Source organism: Rhinoderma darwinii, chromosome 3 (assembly GCF_050947455.1).
Source record: "Rhinoderma darwinii isolate aRhiDar2 chromosome 3, aRhiDar2.hap1, whole genome shotgun sequence".
Lineage (NCBI taxonomy): Eukaryota > Metazoa > Chordata > Amphibia > Anura > Rhinodermatidae > Rhinoderma > Rhinoderma darwinii.
Window position 1 is genome coordinate 275,311,491 of NC_134689.1, and position 20,821 is coordinate 275,332,311.

The following is a 20,821-nucleotide window of genomic DNA, read 5'->3' on the forward strand; positions in this document are numbered from 1 at the left end:
TCTGTATTGTGAAGCGACGTCCAATAAACCTTGCTGCATTTGGTTGAATATGAGCAGAAAGTAAATCCCTGAACACTTCACAATTCATCCGGCTGCTTCCGTCTTCAATCACATTATCAATAAACACTAGTGACGCAGTGCCTTTGGCAGCCATGCATGCCCATGCCATCACACTGCCTCCACCGTGTTTTACAGAGGATGTGGTGTGCTTTGGATCATGAGCCGTTCCAAGCCTTCTCCATACTTTCTTCCTCCCATCATTCTGGTACAGGTTGATCTTAGTTTCATCTGTCCAATGAATGATGTTCCAGAACTGGGCCGGCTTCTTTAGATGTTGTTTGGCAAAGTCTAATCTGGCCTTTCTATTTTTGAGGCTGATTAATGGTTTGCACCTTGTGGTGAACCCTCTGTATTTGCTCTCATGAAGTCTTCTCTTTATGGTAGACTTAGATACTGATATACTTACTTACGGGAGAGTGTTCTTCACTTGTGTAGATCTTGTGAAGGGGTTTTTCTTAATGATGGAAAGGATTCTGCAATCATCCACCTCTGCTGTCTTTCGTGTACATCCAGGCCTTTTGGAGTTCACGAGATCACGAGTGCGCTCTCTTTTTTCAAGAATGTACTAAACTGTTGATTTGGCCACTTCTAACATTTGTGCTATATCTCTGATGTATTTCTTCATTTTTTTCATTCTAACAATGGTCTGTTTCACTTGCATTGAGTGCTCCTTTGATCTCATATTGTGGGTTCACAGCAACAGCTTCCAAATACAAATGCCACACCTGGAATCAACTCCAGACCTTCTACCTGCTTAATTGATGGATTAACGAGGGAATAGCCCATGCAACCCATTAAATAGCTTTTGAGATAATTGTCCAATTACCTTTGGTCTCTTGAAAAAGAGGCAGCTACATATTAAAGAGCTGTAATTCCTAAACCCTTCCTCAAATTAGGATGTAAATACCCTCAAATTAAAGCTGGGAGTCTGCACTTTAAACCCATATTGATTATATAACTGTATATTCAATACGTTTTGGTAAACAGCTAAAATGCCAAAACTTGTGTCACTGTCCAAATAATTCTGGACCTAACTGTACATAGTGCTGATCTGTTTACCTGTGCAGTTATGAAGCCCAGAATTTTATTTTACACATTTCAGTGATGTGTTGTGCATTCACTACCAAAGTAATCTGAAACATTTCCAAGAATAGTACTGCTTGTGTGTGTACAACTTTAACTACAGGTTTGAGGAGGTGGCAGCTGCAGAAGTAATACTGTTCACACCAACTCTGTTTCTGAATTATGTTCCCACACTGGAAAGATCTGGAACTTTAACTTTCTGATAAACAGTTGATAAATTATTCTTATATTTAGCCTTCATTTAGCAGTTACAGGAGGCTAGGCTGATAAGAGTTTTTTGGTGACGTGTTTTGCCTGGGAACATGATCTCTGATTCATAGATACATATAAATCAAGTAACTGTATGGCGTTCAGTGGCACAAGTAGTGTGGTGCTATGACAAATCACTATAAAAGGATTACTTTACTATATAAACTAGTACTCATTATTGTTGGATCGATAACGTTCTTGACTGGACCTTCTATGTCTGCAGATCCTTCTCATTGGTTTCCTTCCCTAGTTCCGGTTTTCTAGCTCACGCTATCACATTGTCTGACATCGCTGTCATTTTCCTCCTCTTTTAATATGTCCAACCTAGGATTAAGGCTTAAACTTCCCCCTATTTATCAATGGAAAGAGGGAGAAGTGTCTTGCAGCAGCCTATTTTCTGTCAGGACAAAGGATCAGGCATGACGAAATCCAAGATTCCCAATCCTCATTTGCCCTGTAAGGGAAAAGTCATGAGGTTCTACTACAAAAGATTCATTGGGATCTACCGACCTTGATCTGATGTTTGGGCAGCATTAAAATGAATGTTCACCTTTCAACACTAGGTCATTTCTAGGGTAAAATTTCTGTGCTGATTAATATCACAATATTGGTTTATAGTGATAAGAGCTTTGTTTTTGTTTTTTTTATACGGAGCTCCAAATCCTTCATAGACATAGCTTTAAAGCATATTATTCTGAATACCTTCAACTTCCACTAGGGTGAGCTTTGGAGCTAACTGCATACTGTTCAATTATTGAGTTCAATGTATAACAGAATACAGTAAACTCCCTCTACTGGTGGCAGTATGAGGCCAAAGGGTTATCTTTAAAATCCCTATCTATGCAGGGGATTTGGAGCTCTGTATTAAAAAAAACAAAGCTCTGGTTATAATATATACACATATACAATTTTTGTTACTTTTTTATTAAAGGATATTATTTATTTTCAATGTCTACCTCCATACTACCAGTACTCAGACAATGCTCTATACTTCATCTAGAATTATAAAACAAACTTTTTACAAAGATTGGCATGATAGTGGCAGAAGACATGGTAATATAAATAACTATTCCTCAGGCTGTTAGATGTGAGCTGTGTACTCAGATATCAAATGTGTGTATCAGCTTTGTTGTGCATGAATGCGTGTGTTTGCTTTGATGGCTGTATTAGCTTTACTATGCATGCAAGTTAATTACTAACCCTTTAAAATGCCATGTACCTACTTCCCCTTGTATTGTTATCAGTGACTGCCACTGGAATAATAAGGTATCAGCAATGTCTCTATCTTATTATCATCATCCTCATCATTGCGATCCTCCTCACAGGGTTTGTGGGTGCACACTTTTAGTTTAGTCCATAATACAGTTTTAGGAAATTGGATAAGTAGCAGTGTGGATGACAGATTACAATATTACAGTAGGATATATAAATAATAGTAATGCCTGTACGCTACGTAAAAAGATGTAGACTGGTTCTTTAGGGAAATTTGTATTTATCCTATTGTCTTGGTAGTAATGTGTTACACATCATAAATGCCAAAAATAACAAACAGAATGGCAAGGACACATAAATATTATACAGGAAGAAAACTGTGCAGAAAAGCAAACATTAGCATGTTGCCAATAAATACACAAAGCGCTACTTGTACGTGTCTTGTTTTAGATATCAAAGTTCTAGGTTATACAATGCCAATGCTGATAATCCAGATACAATGTATTCTGTCCATTAGTTTCCTAAAATTTTTACTCATGATGTAAAAAGTTAAAATAAGTAATAATAATAAATGGAAACACTAATGGGAAAAAAGTTAAAATAAGTAATAATAATAAATGGAAACACTGATGGGATTGCCCAGTAGTCAGAGCAATAACAGGTGACATTTTGGTGAGCACAATCCACCATTATTAGGCATGTCAACGAAAATGTTGGTAAAAAAAAAATAGAACAAATCCCTTTAATGCTGGAAGTTAGAACTTAAGATGTTTTTCAGGACTAACATTTTAGTCATAAAATAAAGAAGTTATCAAGATATGCCCTATGGGGTTTCTGCATTCTTACCTTGCTATATTGTCCTAGTGACATCACGTCCATGCAGCCATGTGAGGTCATCATGTGACTTCATTGTGTAATGGCTCTTGTGTGGTGACAGATAATACAAACGGTGTCACAGCTGATGGACAATGCAACGATGCGATTATGGCCGCATATTATCACAGCCTTTGCACGTCAAGGAGCAGAAGCACAAACTCAATGGACCGCAATATGCGGCTGAAACTACAGTATGGACATTGCAGTATTATGTGAACAGTGCTCATGATACACCACTTCATGGGCCTAAAAAGTTACAAGAAAACATTTCCCAAACTATTACACTACTAACATTAACCACTAAAACAAGGCTGAATAGATCCCGGGGTTCATTTGGTTTATTTTGGGGATTTCAGCAGAAACTAAGATCAGAACAGGCAGTTGTCTAGTTATGGTAAACCTGTGCCCATTCGTGTTCCAGTTTCCAATTCTGAGCTGTCAGATGTTTCGGTTTTGTTCGCCATTCTCTGTAAACTCTACAGACTATTGACAGTGAAAATCCAAGGAGGTTAGCAGATTCTGACACGGTTTTATGTGCATTGAGCTGCTTGCACGCTATTGGCTGATTAGATATTTGCATTAAAGAGCAGGTGTACAGATATACCTAATAAAGTGGGCAAACAAGTGCTGTTTGTTAGTATAGGATGGGATGGGATAGCCAAGTAAATAAAATAAACATGTAATAGAAGAGTGCTGTTTACCCATTAAATTATTGCCTGCACTGCTTGTCAAAGGCAGCATCACACGGACGCTAGCCGCCTGGGACCAACAGGCAATACCTATAACACAAGAAGACAGCTAAGTGTCATGTGACGCTGTCATGTAACATAGAGGCTTCTAAGCCCCAATGTGAAATCTGTCAAGGGTGAATTCACATGCAACAGATTTGTTGCAGAAATTTCAACGACTGTCCCATTCATTCAAAAATTGGTGTTTTTGAAATCTTTGCATATGCTGCAGAAACAATCCCAATAAGATGTATGGGATGTATTTATTTGGTCAAAGAAATTTCTGTGATGAATTTGCCTTGTGTGAGTCTGCCCTAACAGGACCCTCAACTTCCATGTGCCATTTATATTATTGGTGTCATCTTAAGTGGGGTCTTTGGGCCCTTTTATGCAACATGGCTCAGGGGCATCTGCTATCTTTATACACCCTGTTATAGTCATAAATACAACATATAATCAGCATTCTTCACTCTTTAGCCCAGCATGACTGGCAAGAACCAGAGACGCAGTTCTCTAATGAAGAGAGATATTATACCACTATGCATAAGTATTCGCCAATTGAGTTTCACATGCAAACCCAGAAGATCTTTTTAAAAACTGAGTCAACATGTGTTTTTTGGGGACTGGGTGATTTAACACCTCTGCAGATTTTGAATGTTAAGGCTTGCATTGCGGAGGTTTGTGCACTGTGATTCTCAAAGATCAACTAGAACGAAAAGGCCACAGTGGATGCATTTTACATTGACGTGAACTGTAAATTCCAACCACAGACTTGGAGATCCGTAGTTCTCAGGCCACAAAGGAGATTTGCAGCCCCTTCTTTTTAGAGATCAGTTATGGTCACAAGGCACAAACCCCCACGATAATGTTTTCTGAAATACGTTAATGACTTGTCAGAAGATGCCTAAGGCCGCATTCACACGATGCGCATTACGTACGGATTTGCCACGTGGATTTCCTGTGTCAAATACGCAGGATAATACGGTACCAGCAAAGTAAATAAGATTCCGAGTAATCTCATCTTCATATTGCGGAATTTTTCTGCACATAAATTGACCTTTTAAAATTTTAGAATCCGCAGCCCGTCAATTTATCTTGCGTTTCCGTCTTAGAATTGTATGGCAAATTTAGTAAAAAAAAAAACGCATAAAAATCTGCAGCATAAAATCCGTACCTGTTTCCGCGTGTGCATGTAGCCTGGAGATGAAACTTCACTGTAAATCGTTCGTTATATAGTGCTATTTTGTTTTTCAAAATGCTCACCCTTATTTCAAAAGATTCTTAATTATTGTCGCTGACAGTTCTGAACTGTAAAATTTTTATTATTTTAAGAGCAAGTCGAATATTATATATGAATCATAAAACTACTTTGGGTGGCCACAGATCACAATTAAAGAATAGTGAACACAGCCGAGGAATGTGTTTTAAACTTGTAAACATTTTATATGTTGAGCTGACGCACAAAGTTGCTGCTGAGCTACTCGGCATGTTGTGTCAGTGCTCATAGCCAACGCTTTAAGTTTCACCTTTAACTATTACTTAACAATACTGGCATTATAGTGCATACTTTGTAATGTTCCTGAAGCTTCAGTTTTGCCTGAATATTAGAAAAGAATGATAAAAAAAAAAAAATTAATCATCTGTTCTGATGGATCTATATGTCCGGGTTATAAATAGGAAGGACGTAGGGTGTTGCGGAAAGGCCCTGAAATTTGGATTTTAGTCCTTTGGAGATATAAATAAATCCAACTCTTTTTTTTCACAGAGGCTCTTTGTAAATTAAAGGCTGAAATCTGATTGGTTGGTATGGGAAACTACTCCAGTTTTCAGATTAGTATTTATTTTATAATTCTTCCCTTAGGCCTTATTCACACGAGTGTGTACGATTTGCATGCCCATATGCATATTAATGTCCATGTTGTATCCGTGTGGTTTCCGTCTGTCATCCATTTCTCTACTCTGAATGAACTGGTTTAACTTTTATCTGTATTTCTTTAGCAACTGATCCATGGAAAACAGACCGCACACGGATGTCGTGTGCTGTTCGTTTTATCACGCACCCGTAGACTTATATGAGCGATTCTGGTACGCAAAAAGGAAACTATATTGAGAGCTTCTCGCAACGGACACACACTCCGTGAAAAAAAAAAAAGGAAATGTGAATAGTCCCATTGCATTGCATGGGTCCGTTGTCCGTTGTGTGGAGTCCGTTGTCAAAACAGACAGCACATTGACAAGAAATACAGTCGTGTTAATAAGACCTAAAGGGAATCTGTCAGCAGTTGTGAGGCCTTTAAACAGCTTACAGCGCTTTATAGGGGAGGAGGGCATTGTAATGATACCGGTTGTATCGGTCATGCAATTTGCATAACTGAGAGATCGATGTTTAATTCCCCCGGTACCACAGTTGCAAGTGTTGCTAGAGCCGTCACTCAGAACTAAGGGGTTCGGCTGGCAGCTTTCTCTAAGGAGAAGCCAGGAGGACTTGTACTTTAAGAGGCCGCCTCAGTAGCACTTTCTGCCGGGGGAATTAAACATAAATTTCTCGATCATGCAACATCTATATAAATTGGTTGAATTCTAGCAGCGATTAAACATATAACATGCTAAGCTTGAAATGTATTTACTCAAATGTTCTGTACCTTTAACGGTTCAAAATTAAAATTGACTTACATGTGATTTTGTTTCAGTCTTCAAATCTTTCTGTTCTGTTTTTGATGTATCTTCAACAGGTAATGTGAGACGCAGCCGACATATGTTCCCCTGTAAATTACAAAATTATAACATACATTATATTGCGTCACATAATATTATGTCTTTCAATGCGGTATGTGCATTTATATTATTTATTTGCCTCACTTGTTAATAAAATATAGTTCAGGAACATTCTTTGGTTATTAACAGATGTTTTGTCCCTTTGTAAGTCACAGGAAACCCTTACGAACTTAAATTACTTGTGGTAGACCCTGCATTTTCATATAAAAACAAACCATTAAAAGGGGTTGTTTTAAGATTAAATATTACCCCCTAACCACAGTATAGGTGATAACATGCTGATCGGTGGGGGTCCGACCGCTAGGACCCCCACCGATCACAAGAACGGGGGGCGCGTTCCTCCGAATGAATGGAGCTGTAGGTCGCGCTTGTGCACTGCCACTTTATTCACTGTCTATGGGACTGCCAGAGATAGCCGAGTACAGCCCAAAGGAAAGTTTTTAAAAAGAAAAAAGAAAATTGCTGCAAGATTAAAAAAACAAAAAACAACACATTATTTATCTTTTACAGACTTACATCTAAATAATTAAACACAAGACACATTTCCTTCAAGGCTTCATGCATATGGCCAAATTACGGTGCCTATATACTTCTATGGCCCCTACTGTACCTCTGTATACCTCCAATATTATACCGAGGTTTGTGTAAAATCGGAGAGAAAAAATCGTGGCATACTCGTTCGGATGCCATATTACGCAGCATTGTTTCTAGGGGAGAATAAAGTGTCTGATAGAGACACCATACAATGGCATACAGAGTGCCTACGGGTCCCTTATACGCATGATTCCCCATGTACATGAACCCTAACAGCATCAAGGTAAAGACGCAAACAAACTACATTATTCATCAAACTAATCTCCCAAACTAGAATAAGATGTAAAATGAATCATATTCAGATGAATAGAAAATCTTACCGACCACCTTCACAGAGACACTGCTTGCAAGATAAATATATGAACACATGGATGGGCTTTGGGTCTGTCTGCTTGCATTCAGTGATCTTTAGAGATGAATGTGATTTGCTTCCATATTAGTAACAAGACACACTTAAGGGGATTTTACACATGAGGATTATCGGCAGACAAGTGTTCATATAACGCTCGTTGCCGATAATTGCCCTGTGTAAACAGGGCAGCGATCAGCAGATGAACCAGCAAACGCTCAATTATCTGCTGGTCGTATCGTTTTAAAAAAGTAAAATATCGTTGTCGGCAGCACATCTATCTCCCTGCCGACATGATAATTATATATGGGGAAGAGCGATCGCTCGTACCCATCCATAGCTCCGAGTGCCAGGGCATTACAGGGTAAATTCAGCCTTATTTCAGTAAATGTGGCCTTTTGCAGGTAAAATAAAACAGCTGAAATTCCTACTTAAAAGGGTATTAGGAATTCCTTTAGATTAGCTAATGAACAATGTTTTCACACGCTGTATTTTTTAGACCGTGTCTAAATATGTTTAGCTTGCTGCCTAGCAACAAGCACCACAGCCAGAGGTGACTACACTGGACCTTCATGCTCCTATAGAGACCAGTGTAGTCAATCTTTTCAGCATGCACTCACTGCTGTGATTTGTATTGCTCACGGTGTGCAAAAGAATCTGCTAAATTCACGGACTTGGAATTTTATTTTAACCCTTAGTGACCAGCCTATTTTAGGCCTTAATGACAAGACCTTTTTTTTTTTTTTTTCCATCGTCGCATTTTAAGAGTCATAACTTTTTTCTTTTTCTATAGAAATAACTGTATGAAGGCTTTTTGTGGGGTGAGTTGTATTTTATAATGGCACCATTTTGGAGTACATCTATTTTTTTATTATCTTTTATTAACTATTTTTGGGGGGAGAAAATAAAAAGAACAGCAATTATTTTGTTTTTGCATTGCCGCTTTCCAAGATCCATAACTTTTTTTATTTTTGCGTCAATGTAGTCTTATGAAGCCTTATTGATTAGCTTTTAGTATTATTTTTGGGGGGGACAATAGAATAAAATAGCAATTTTGCGGTTGTGTGTTGCGTTTTTTTTTTTACGGCGTTCACCTTGCATTATAAATAACATGTTAACTTTATTGTTTGGGTCATTACGATCACAGCTATACCATATATGTGTATTTTTATTGTTTTTTACACTTTTAGAAAAGAAAACCACTTATGAAAAAAATATATATTATTTTTTTTTTTTTACTGTTCACCTTTTTTAATAAAAAAATGTTCACAATAATTTTTTCAGTCCCACTAGGGGACTTTACAGTGCAATCTTCTGATCGCTTATTTAATACTTTTTATATGCTTAGTATATCATAGCATTATCGGCTGTCAGTGTAATATGGTCTAATAGGCATACAGCCACGTCAGACCTGGGGGCCTTTGTTAGGCCCCCAACTGCCATGGTAAACCATCAGGGGCCTACGATCGCATTTGCAGGCCAACAATGCTTGAAAGACTGTGGCATTTAAAGGGTTAAACGATCGCGATCAAAGTAAACTTTAATCGGGACTGTTAGAGAAGGAGCCTCGCTGTCATCAGACAGCCAAGAACCCGCTCCTGCCTGCACGGGACACCCGTGCAGGACTTAGACAGTGGCCTAGCCTAAGGCCTATTAGGGACTGCTGTGAAAAGGCATATTGGTGGTCACTAATGTGTTAATTAAGACTATTCTACTGTTATTGTCTAACAACTTAATGCAGGAATTGTATTGTCCAAGAGTTATATTATTTTTAGTAACCTAAGTAAACAAATTGCCAGCGCTGCACAAATGATGTGCATTATTTAACCGTCGCTGAATAGATTATGCTTTCATAAAGTTTTCATTGGCATGTTTTAATGTTTGTATTTAGAGATATTGGATTAATAGGCTCTGCTATGAATTTACATAGTATACCGCAATTATTGTTGTTTACAAACAAATATGATCATTTGAGCTTGAGACGGCACGATTTATTACAACAACTTCTCAAACAAACCTAATTTCAAAGAATATAATCCTCTTGTCAAGTTTACTGCGGGTGACTTATATTGAACCCTCTGTCAACAGCGTACAATTTGGAAAAAGCCAAAGCTGCTACAAGACTAAGATTTATCAAAAGATTTATCAAAAGACGGAAGGTAAAGTCTGCTGCAAGTACAATTATGTAACAGGGACATTCCAGGGTGTGCACTCCGTTCCAAGAGCCACATGCCACAGATGATTAATATGGCAAACGACAGGCTTGGCAAGGTATGTTAATAGAAAAAAAAAATGCATCGCGGAATGTGATATTATCAGTACTGCAACATGCCGGCCTATTTGGTATTCAAATTCATTTATTCTGTTTTTTATCATATAAAACAATTCTAGTGTCATCCTGTTCACACACTTTTCTTATACTTCACTATTAGTGAGGGTTGTTTTACATGGCCAGGTAGACAAAACAGCATGTCCATCAGCACTCATTTGCTCCATCTACATGGAGCAATGATCAGTGTTTACACAGGGAGATGTGCTGCCGGCAAACTATTCATTTTATGGCGGCATAAAAGATGCTATCAGCCGACGAACAAGCGTCATCAGCAGAACCCTGATTTCTGATTCTATGGGCAACGACTTGAAAGGGTATTATTCTTTGTATAATGAAAAGTTATGCAATTTTCCCAATATACTTCCTGTATCAATTCCTTTATGGTTTTTAAGATCTCTGTGTGCGATTATTCAATAGGACAATTTATTGTTACTTCCAGTGGATAAAATCTTGTCCCTGGTCATGTGATGGACACACTGTTGCTGGGATTGTAAGAAGACACAGCTCTGATACACATACTGTAACTGTAACAATCCCAGCACCTGTTTGTCCATCACATGACCATGGACAGAATTTATCCACTGGATGTAAACAATGAAGTTTCCTTTTGAATGAGAGCAAACCGTTATTGAAACCTGTTGCCAATTGATACAGAAAGTATATTGGAAATATTGGATAACTTTTAATTATTCAAAGAATAGCCTTTGTCTTCTGAAACCAGACTATCCCTTTAAAGGGTTTTGCGTAAGTTTAAAAAAAATTGCCTATTGGAATTGGGACCCCAAAAAAAGAACCAATCCTCACCTGTTAAATCACCCGCCGCTCCAGCGCAAATGCTCCAGTGGTCCCCACCGGTCTTTGTTTACTTGTCCTACATCCACGTGACCGCTGCAGCTAATCGTTTACCTCAGTGATATCATGCCATACATGCAAGCATCACCACTAAGGCCAGTGATTGGCAAAGTAAACAAAGACCGGCAGGTACCACTGGAACGTTGGTGCTGGAGCGGTGGGGGATTTAACAGGGGAGTATTGGTTATTTTATTTTATCACATTAGCTACTGTCAAGTTAATTGAAAACCCCTTTTTATTTTACTGATTTTGAGAAATCTTCTCCATTATCTTGCTATTGGTCTATGAGATCTTTAAAACTGTAACTAACTTCATTTAACCCGATGGAGACTCTTTTAAAATGTTCTACTTTTATTTTTTTTTAATGCTGGCTACTGCAATTTCTACCAGGGTGCAAGATAAAGATGTTTCAGTTTGAGGACTACATTATTGTTATGAGAGGAGTGTGCAGCATATGACTTCTGAGAATCAGTTGTGGAGAGATCGGTCCATCATTTCCTTTTGCAGGGCTACCAATAATACAAGTAGTCCTGATCTTGTATAAGGCTAACTTGGTTCACTAGCCACCATAGAATACCTACAGTTAGGTCCAGAATTATTTGGACAGTGACACAATCTTCATGATTTGGGTTCTGCGTGCCACCACATTGGATTTGAAATGAAACAAATGAGATGCAATTGAAGTGTAGACTTTCAGGTTTAATTCAAGGGGTTGAACAAAAATATCCTGTGAAACGTTTAGGAATCGCAACCATTTTTCTACACAGCCTCCTCATTTCAGGGGCTCATAGGTAATTGGACAAAATTACCATTACCATAAATAAAATGTTTTTTTTTTATACTTTGTAGAGAATCCTTTGCAGACAATGACTGCCCGAAGTCTGGAACCCATGGACATCACCAAACGCTGGGTTTCCTCCTTTGTGATGCTGTACCAGGCCTTTACTGCAGTGGTCTTCAGTTGTTGCTTGTTTGTGGGTCTTTCTGCCTTAAGTTTTGTCTTAAGCAAGTGAAATGCAAGCTCGATCGGGTTGAGGTTGAGATCTGGTGATTGACTTGGCCATTGCAGAATATTCCACTACTTTGCCTTAAAAAAACTCCTGTGTTGCTTTCGCAGTATGTTTTGGGTCATTGTCCATCTATACTGTGAAGCGACGTCCAATCAACCTTGCTGCATTTGGTTGAATCTGAGCAGAAAGTATATCCCTGAGCACTTCAGAATTCATCCGGCTGCTTCTGTCTTCAGTCACATCATCAATAAACACTAGTGACCCAGTGCCTTTGGCAGCCATGCATGCCCATGCCATCACACCGCCTCCACCATGTTTTACAGAGGATGTGGTGTGCTTTGGATCATGAGCCGTTCCAAGCCTTCTCCATACTTTCTTCCTCCCATTATTCTGGTACAGGTTGATCTTAGTTTCATCTGTCCAAAGAATGATGTTCCAGAACTGGGCTGGCTTCTTTAGATGTTGTTTGGCAAAGTCTAATCTGGCCTTTCTATTTTTGAGGCTGATTAATGTTTTGCACCTTCTGGTGAACCCTCTGTATTTGCTCTCATGAAGTCTTCTCTTTATGGTAGACTTAGATACTGATACACCTACTTCCAGGAGAGTGTTCTTCACTTGGGTAGATGTTGTGAAGGGGTTTTTCTTCGATCATCCACCACTGCTCTCTTCGGTGGACATTCAGACCTTTTGGAGTTCACGAGATCACCAGTGCGCTCCTTTTTATAACTGTATATTCAATATGTTTTGGTAAACAGCTAAAATGACAAAACTTGTGGCACTGTCCAAATAATTCTGGACCTTACTGTATGTCAAATTTGAATGTATGACACCTTTATACATTTTTAATAATAAGTACATCCCTGCCCCCCATGTGTTTTTTTTAATCGACAGAAACAAAAACTCTTTATTGTTAAGGTGTGAACAATTCTCAACAAAGTGACCTATAGTCATTGTGACTAATAAATATACAATAATTGAAGGTAAATTATTCACCACGTCCAAATTAGTATTGAGGGGATATACCCTTCACCAAGATTCCAACCTTGAGTTTGTATGAATACCACATATAAGTAATGCCATTTTTCCAAATTTTTCTATGTAAAACTATCAAGCTCTGTTACTAGGGGATCAGGAGTTTACAGCTACTTTTACGTCCAGCTACTAATTCTTAGTTGGAATGAGGTCTGGATCCTGACAGGAACAGTCTAGGAAAATGTATGTTTAACTTTGAACACTGGTTCACATAGACTTAATCTAAACAATTTAGTATGTCTCAAAATTATTTTTTTTTATGTATCTTGTACTGATCCGGTGTTATAAACAAATCACTGAAAAAGAACCATATTAAATAAAAATCAGACCATACTTAAGGGGGTTTTACACAGGACGATTATAGGGCAGACGAGCGTTAATATAACGCTCATTGCTGATAATTGCCCTGTATAAACGGGAACGATCAGCAGATGAACGAGCAAACGCTAGATCATATGCTGGTCGTATCGTTTTAAAAAAGTAAAAGATTATCGTTGTCGGCAACACATCTCCCTGTGTCAACAGGGAGACGCGCTGCCTACATCATAATAATGTATGGGGACGAGCGATCTGAGTAACGACCGCTCGTCCCCATCCCTAGCTCATTGTGACAGGAGCAAACGAGCTCTGATCAACGATGTCTCGTTGATCAGCGCTCGCAGCACCAGCCGAGTGTCGGCCGGTGTAAAAGGGCCTTTGGCAGGGCACCGAAGAAGCGTCGGTAAAATTCATTGAATACCTCAACAGCATCTGGCCCGAGCTGCAGTTCACATTAAACTTTGATAGGTCCCGGATCAGTTTCTTGGACACCATGGTCATTAAGGATAGTGGAGGCCACCTTAGCACTGATCTATTTACAAAAGAAACAGACAGAAATGGCCTCCTGCATTACGATAGTTGCCACCCAATAGCCACCAAGAGAGCTCTTCCTAAATCCCAATACACACGCATATCCAGGATAGTGGACGATACCGATAATAGGGCAGTGCGCATGGCCAGCATGACTCAAAAATTTAGGGACAGAGGCTATCCAAGCCAAACACTAAGGGAAGCACAATCAACATCAACTTCCGACAGAAATAGGGATAAACCCAAAAGTATACCCTTTGTACATACATACCACCCCTGTGCCTACAAGGTGCACCATATCATTTGAAAACACTGGTCGCTCCTCAAAGAAGCGTATCCAAAGGTCGTTGAGTTTCAGACTCCATTCCTTCCATGCTCCAAGAGACCCCAGAACCTCAGGGATAGGTTAATTAGAGCAGATGTAGGATCAACAAAGAAACCATTAAGACAAACCTTTCTGAATACCCCAAGAAAAGGGACATTCCCTTGTCGATCCTGTCTACAGTGCTCCCATATCATAAAAGGTGACATATTACGACATCCCCAGACTGGCGAATGTATACCGATAAAGGAATATTTTACATGCAACACGAATTATGTCATCTACCTGATAAAATGCCCGTGTGGGCTAGCATATGTGGGGGAAACGACGCAGCGCATACGGGACAGAATAGGCCAACATAAGAGCAATATTCGATGCAATAAGACCCTATTACCAATTCCGGAGCATTTTCTATCCAGAACACACAATGTCTCGCAAATACAGTTTCAGGTAATTGAACACATTCCTGCCCCACGAAGAGGAGGAGATAGGATTAAGACACTAAAACGTAGAGAGGCGTACTGGATCCATAGGTTGCAAACACTGGAGCCCTAAGGCCTGAACAGGGAGTACGAAGTGAGCAATTTTTTGTAAACATGCAACTAATAACCACAACTTAATATGACTAATATCTCTCTTACAGACACGCTGACCCAACACGGGGCATAATACCTGCCTACATGCCGGACAAGGTATCCTTTAGAATATTAATTCTCCTGTACAACAGGGGATGTAATAACCTATACCTAGGTATTTTGACAGAGATATTTATCAAATGTCTATACACATAGACAATTTTGCATCGCATCTATTTACAACAGACAAAAAAATAGGTACCACCGTATAGATAGACTTTTGCCCATTGTCTTATCATTTCCGTTCTCTAATATATCACTGTACTATTCTATACTATACTAATATATCACTGTACTATTCTATACTGTACTAATATATCACTGTACTATTCTATACTGTACTAATATATCACTGTACTATTCTATACTATACTAATATATCACTAATATATCACTGTACTATTCTTTACAGTACTAATATATCACTGTACTATTCTATACTGTACTAATATATCACTGTACTATTCTATACTGTACAAATATATTGTCAGGGATCATTACTATGTATATTGTCTGAAAAATATTATCCTCACACATATGTATATACATTCACTGTACTTTTTTTCCCCCAATCTTTGATGCTTAGAACAGAGAAATGTTTGGACTTATACAAACACAGTACACATAACCAATAACTGTGGTTCCCTTACTATCTATTCATACCAGCTCAGGGGATTTACAAGTCTTTAAAATCACGAGCATGACAAGCTACTACTAGCTACCTCCTCTAATATATTACGTCCGAGATATGCTGTCCCTTCGATGTATACTCCCTAAAGATGCCATCTAATCACAATAACATGCACATCATCTATGTTTCCCTACAAATTAACATATCTCTAGCACGGCACAAAGTGCATTTAATTACGAGACCAGCCGAGACCTGACAGCAGGGATTCCCCTTAGCCACCACACGTTCGATAATGTGTGGGCGGTACTAGGGACGCCACTGTCCAACCAGATGCAGGGGAGGCAGGGTTTGAGAGGAGAGGACACGAGTGTCCTCTGACCAGCAGAACGCCCATAGCATGACGTCTACAGACGCGCGCTAAGACACGCCCACTGCCCGCCCCGCACTGGGATATTTAAACCTGCAGTGTATGCCCCATTTTAGCGCCGGATACACCAGAAACCAGGGTAACGAGGTATGCCTGCAACAATCCTATACCCAACATGATACAACCGTGGTCTTATGTTATACTAGTTAGCATTGAACTGTTAGTCTTTACATACCTTAGATGTCTGCCATACTATGTTATTATACTATCATGTGATTGTGTCATTATGCTACTATGTTGCCCCTAGGGCTGTGTCTATTTTACAGTAAGAGATACTGCTTAGTCTTTCTCTTTTTCCTTAACGATTTAAGTATAGACATCTGTAATTTTTGACATAGTCTCTGTAGAATTGCTGCCTATATGAGGAACTCGCTGCATTATCGTATACCTGACTATATTGCTGTACATGGGATGAGGATGTCGTCCGTATATACATTCTGTTCTTGCTTCATCATTTATCCTGTGATATTTCGCAACACAATTCTGTTCTTTTATTTTATCCTAGTTTCTACATTTTATTTTCCTTATTACGTTATGTTTTACTTTTCTTAAAAAAATTATTTTTGACCAATGAACGTATCTGATGCTAATATACCAATGTATAAATATTCTGTATACCTATAGTGCCCGACGAAGGTCCTTTGACCGAAACGTTGCACCTAACCCTTGGCATCAAAAATAATAAAAATTTCAAGAATTCATCACTTACGACTCAGTGTGCCGAATACTTTTTACAATACGATTGGGTTGGGACCCTATTCGTGCACCTACCCGGATCTAGTGCATTCCGAACCAATTTCTACAACTCTCCACCTACTATTCACATGGGGGTGGCTGCTTAGTATTAACACTGTACACAGATATAGCTTTTATTAAAATGTCAGTCACATGGTCACATATAGTGCACCACGCTGGCATACTGTAACGTCCATGGTCGCTGACCACGAACTCATTCCATCCAGTCGACGCCCTTCTCTCCAGAGATGTCTGCACATATGGCCGTCCTGTTCCACAGTGACCACCAGGGTGCGCTCGCGAGCTCAGTCCAGACTGAGAAGCCAAAGCGCACGCAGGTGGGAGATTGAGCTGATTGCTCCAAGAACACCCTGGGCTATAAGAAGGGCTGTGCCCCTCCCTGCAATGCCTGAGCGTTGTTTGTCGTATCCAAAGTTTGTCTATGCAAATGGTCTCCTAGTGTTTTTCAGTTCCCAGTGTTCCCCGTACCTGTATCCTGTATCCCGTGCTATCCTGGTCAAGTGCCATGCTGAGCTGTAGTCGTGCTGTGCTGTATTCCACGCCTGTCCTGCTGCCTAGTTCCAGCCGAGCCTGCCTTGCTACTGTCCCAGCTGCCACAAGTACACTGTACGAACTATAGTCTGTGACCTGCGCCCTGTTGGCCAGCTGCCATACCGTCAAGGCGGTACGGCCCAGTGGGTCCACGAACCCAACGTGACAAATACAGCCTATTAGTAACGCCCATACCATTAGACCAGGCAGGCTAACCAGGACCATTCAAATGCACTACACAATTTACTGACACACTATTCTCCCCCAGCATTAAGAGGTCCAGCTGCATCCTGAAAAGATATCCATGATAAACGATAAATGTCAATGATTAACATGAGGTATTCATTGATATTTTAGCCAAAATACGCAAGCTCGCAAGCCGCGTCAAGGGTCCCCATCATATTGCGAGTCCCTCCTATTACAAACAAGTCACTGAAAAATAACTATATTAAGTTAAAATCACTGAACAGGCCATACTTACCTATAAGGACAAGTAAACACACCAATTCCCAGCAGGACGTAGACAAACCACAATGCTACATAGAGGGAGATTACACAGGTGAAATATACTGATGAACAGACACTCTCCGCCTACTATTCATCAGCGGGGTGGCTGTTTAATAGTAACCTTGCACACAGATATAGCCTTTGAAATGTGTGTCAGTCCCATGGTTACATGTAGTGCACCACGCTGGCATACATCCTATTAGTCACGTCCATATTATTAGACCAGCACCTTCCAAATGCACTACACAATATACTGACACGCTATTCTCCCCCAGCATAATAGGCAGCATGATTCACTACATGTAACCATATGACTGAATAGTAAGCAGAGAGTGTTTGTTCATCAGTATATTGCACCTGTGTAATGTCCCTCTATGTAGCATTTTGGTTTATCTACGTCCTAATCCTATATTATAGTTCAAAGCTGCATTCATAATTTTGAAGGCTTTAGAGCTGGAATCTCTCAGCATTCTTTTTTTAGCTCATTGTCTGCAGAGACTGATTTGTGTACTAAGAAGTATCGTCTGTACTCCATGGCTGGGCCAGGCTGACCATATGGCTAGTGCCTGGGACACTTGGAAACCCAGGTAAATTAAACACTCACAGCCAGGTTTCCCCACAGATCATAGCTGATTGCGGGAGTCCCAGCAGAGAGACATGGGACCCTTCTAACAAGTAGAAATTGTCCAAAGCCAATAACCCCTTAAAAACTGCCCTGTGTTAAAAACATCAGTGTGGAGTGCCACCAAATACGATGCAACGATCATTGGAATTTGCAATTGTTTCTTCGTCTTACAATACTATCACAGAGATGCTTCAGATAGGGCAGCATGGAGTATTGCTACAGCTTCATACTCTGTGGCAAAAGTTTCCAAAGGTCTTTTAACATGCAACCCTGAACATTCAGGTGGGCTCCATACACTATACTGCTTAAAAAAAATAATTGTTGCATTTTTAACTATTGCCAATGTAATGCAGTTAAAGTTCTTAGGTTATGTGATAATACAGTTTTGTAAAAATATAAATATGCCAACAGTATACGACCCTGCAGCTATTGCTGCATTGAGTAGCATATATTCCATAAAAAGTCTGTATATAAAATGATCTGCTGTATATAAAATGTGTTCACAAGACAGTGATGCTCTCTACAAAAGTGATGGGTCCAAGGACCATAGGTACTTTTATAATTTTGACAAGTGTTATAGGGGCTAGGAGTGTCCTTATTGCAGCTTATTAAAAAAAAGGACATTTTAAAAAGCTTCGTTCACATCTACGTCAAAGCTTCGTTTATGGGTTCCATCTGAGCTTTCAGTCAGGGGAACCCATGAACGGAGCCCTGACTGAAACAAATGGAAACCATAGGTTTCTGTTTGCATCACCATTGATTTCAATGGTGACAGATCCGGTGCAAATGGTTTCCGATTGTCACCATTGTTCAAGGGTTCCGTCGTTTTGACGGAATGAATAACGCAGTCGACTACAGTATTGATTCCGTCAAAATGACGGAACCCTTAAACAACGGTGACAAACGGAAACCATTTGCACCGGATCCGCCACCCTTGAAATCAATGGTGATTCAAACGGAAACCTATTGTTTCCGTTTGTTTCAGTCAAGGTTAAGTTCATGGGTTCCCCTGATGGAAAGCTCAGACGGAACCCATGAACGGAGCCCCGACGCAGATATGAACAAAACCTAAATGGTTCATTTATGTACAATATAAAAGATTGTGAAATTAGAGTTACAATATCTGATGGTACTATGGTATTATAATTCGACCTAAAACATAAAAATCGATGAATTCATAGGCTAAATCCTATCCCAGATTACTACTGACGTGCTAATCCTATAATAACGCAACCCAGCTCTTCTCCTTATTCTTGCTGGTATTTTGTTGGTCACTATGTTGCCTGTATGATGGGACACTGTGTGAGGAGCGAGTGGGAAACATTGGGTGAATTACTCCTTGAGATTTTACTTGTATCACAGAATAGAGAATTTCTCGCACTGTGACTTTGATTTGAGGGATTTTATTTTGACTTATTGCTATTTAAGGATATGGAGCACTTCCGTTTTTAGGTGACATCATTATTTCACTGACCTAATCTTTATCTGAAGGGAAATTCACAGTTGTAAATCAATGAGTTATTATGTGAGGACTGAAAATAAAGGAACTTGGTTGTATTTGGATGACTGGAGATCTTGTACTTTACCAGTCAAATGAATCCTTGCAGAACACTCTTCTTAGTCAAATCTCACATGAGGGTTTCACTAAAACCGTGCGCTGTGTCCTAAAGCAGAAAGGTGACATTACCAAACCACAGGCTGTGACCTGATCACATACAAGAAATATTCACACAGGAAAAAGCTGCTTAGTTTTACATTCCTTAAGCCGTAGTCCACAGATGTCCATTGTTCAAGAACAAACTACTGTAACAGTCCAAAGCAAGTTTATATATATTTCACCGGACGCACCATAGCCTCAATTTACTAGTACAGCATGGTATTACCATAACAGTATATGAAGCCTTTGGTATTGGAAAACATATATTAATCATTTATTATTATTAACCAAGGAATACTAGGAAAATAAATAATAGGAAAGATTATAGAAGCTGAAAACAGGAATCCCTGACCAATGACCAATGAGTTTGCTGTGCATTAATAAGTGGAAATGGAAATATGTTCTTCTCTATAAACTCTAATGATACAACGAAATGCAGTAAAAGCAGTAAAGCATCCTGCACAAGTGGATATTGAAATACGGAGATTAATACGGACATGGAATTTGAGTTCCTTTGTTCATATTTACTTTTGTATTGTGTCCGTATTCTGTATATTCATTTTTTAAAACGTATCAGTGCTCTATCAGCGTTTTATCAGCCATATTTAACTATATTCTCCCCATTGCCCAAGTAAGGATCAAATACTGACATATGGAACAAAATAAAAGGCGACATATATTTTCATGCAGGTTTAATGCCAAATGAAGTGTTCTTCAGCCAGACATTTT

The 20,821-nt window shown here is 39.3% G+C and overlaps 1 protein-coding gene and 1 long non-coding RNA gene across 7 annotated transcripts in view; one reads left to right on the plus strand and one right to left on the minus strand.

Moving 5' to 3' along the window:
* The window catches only part of MYZAP (myocardial zonula adherens protein), a 113,948-nt gene that overhangs the window by 75,172 nt on the left and 17,955 nt on the right, over positions 1 to 20,821 (minus strand). For all 6 annotated transcript variants that reach the window (XM_075857949.1, XM_075857944.1, XM_075857948.1 and 3 more), the window contains exon 2: positions 6,882 to 6,971. In XM_075857949.1, coding sequence (XP_075714064.1) covers positions 6,882 to 6,971 — 90 coding nt within the window. The remainder of the gene's footprint in view (positions 1 to 6,881; positions 6,972 to 20,821) is intronic.
* LOC142748081 (uncharacterized) lies at positions 10,032 to 16,595 on the plus strand. Its single transcript, XR_012882129.1, has 3 exons — positions 10,032 to 10,197; positions 14,967 to 15,015; positions 16,328 to 16,595. It is a non-coding gene; the product is annotated as an uncharacterized LOC142748081 (long non-coding RNA).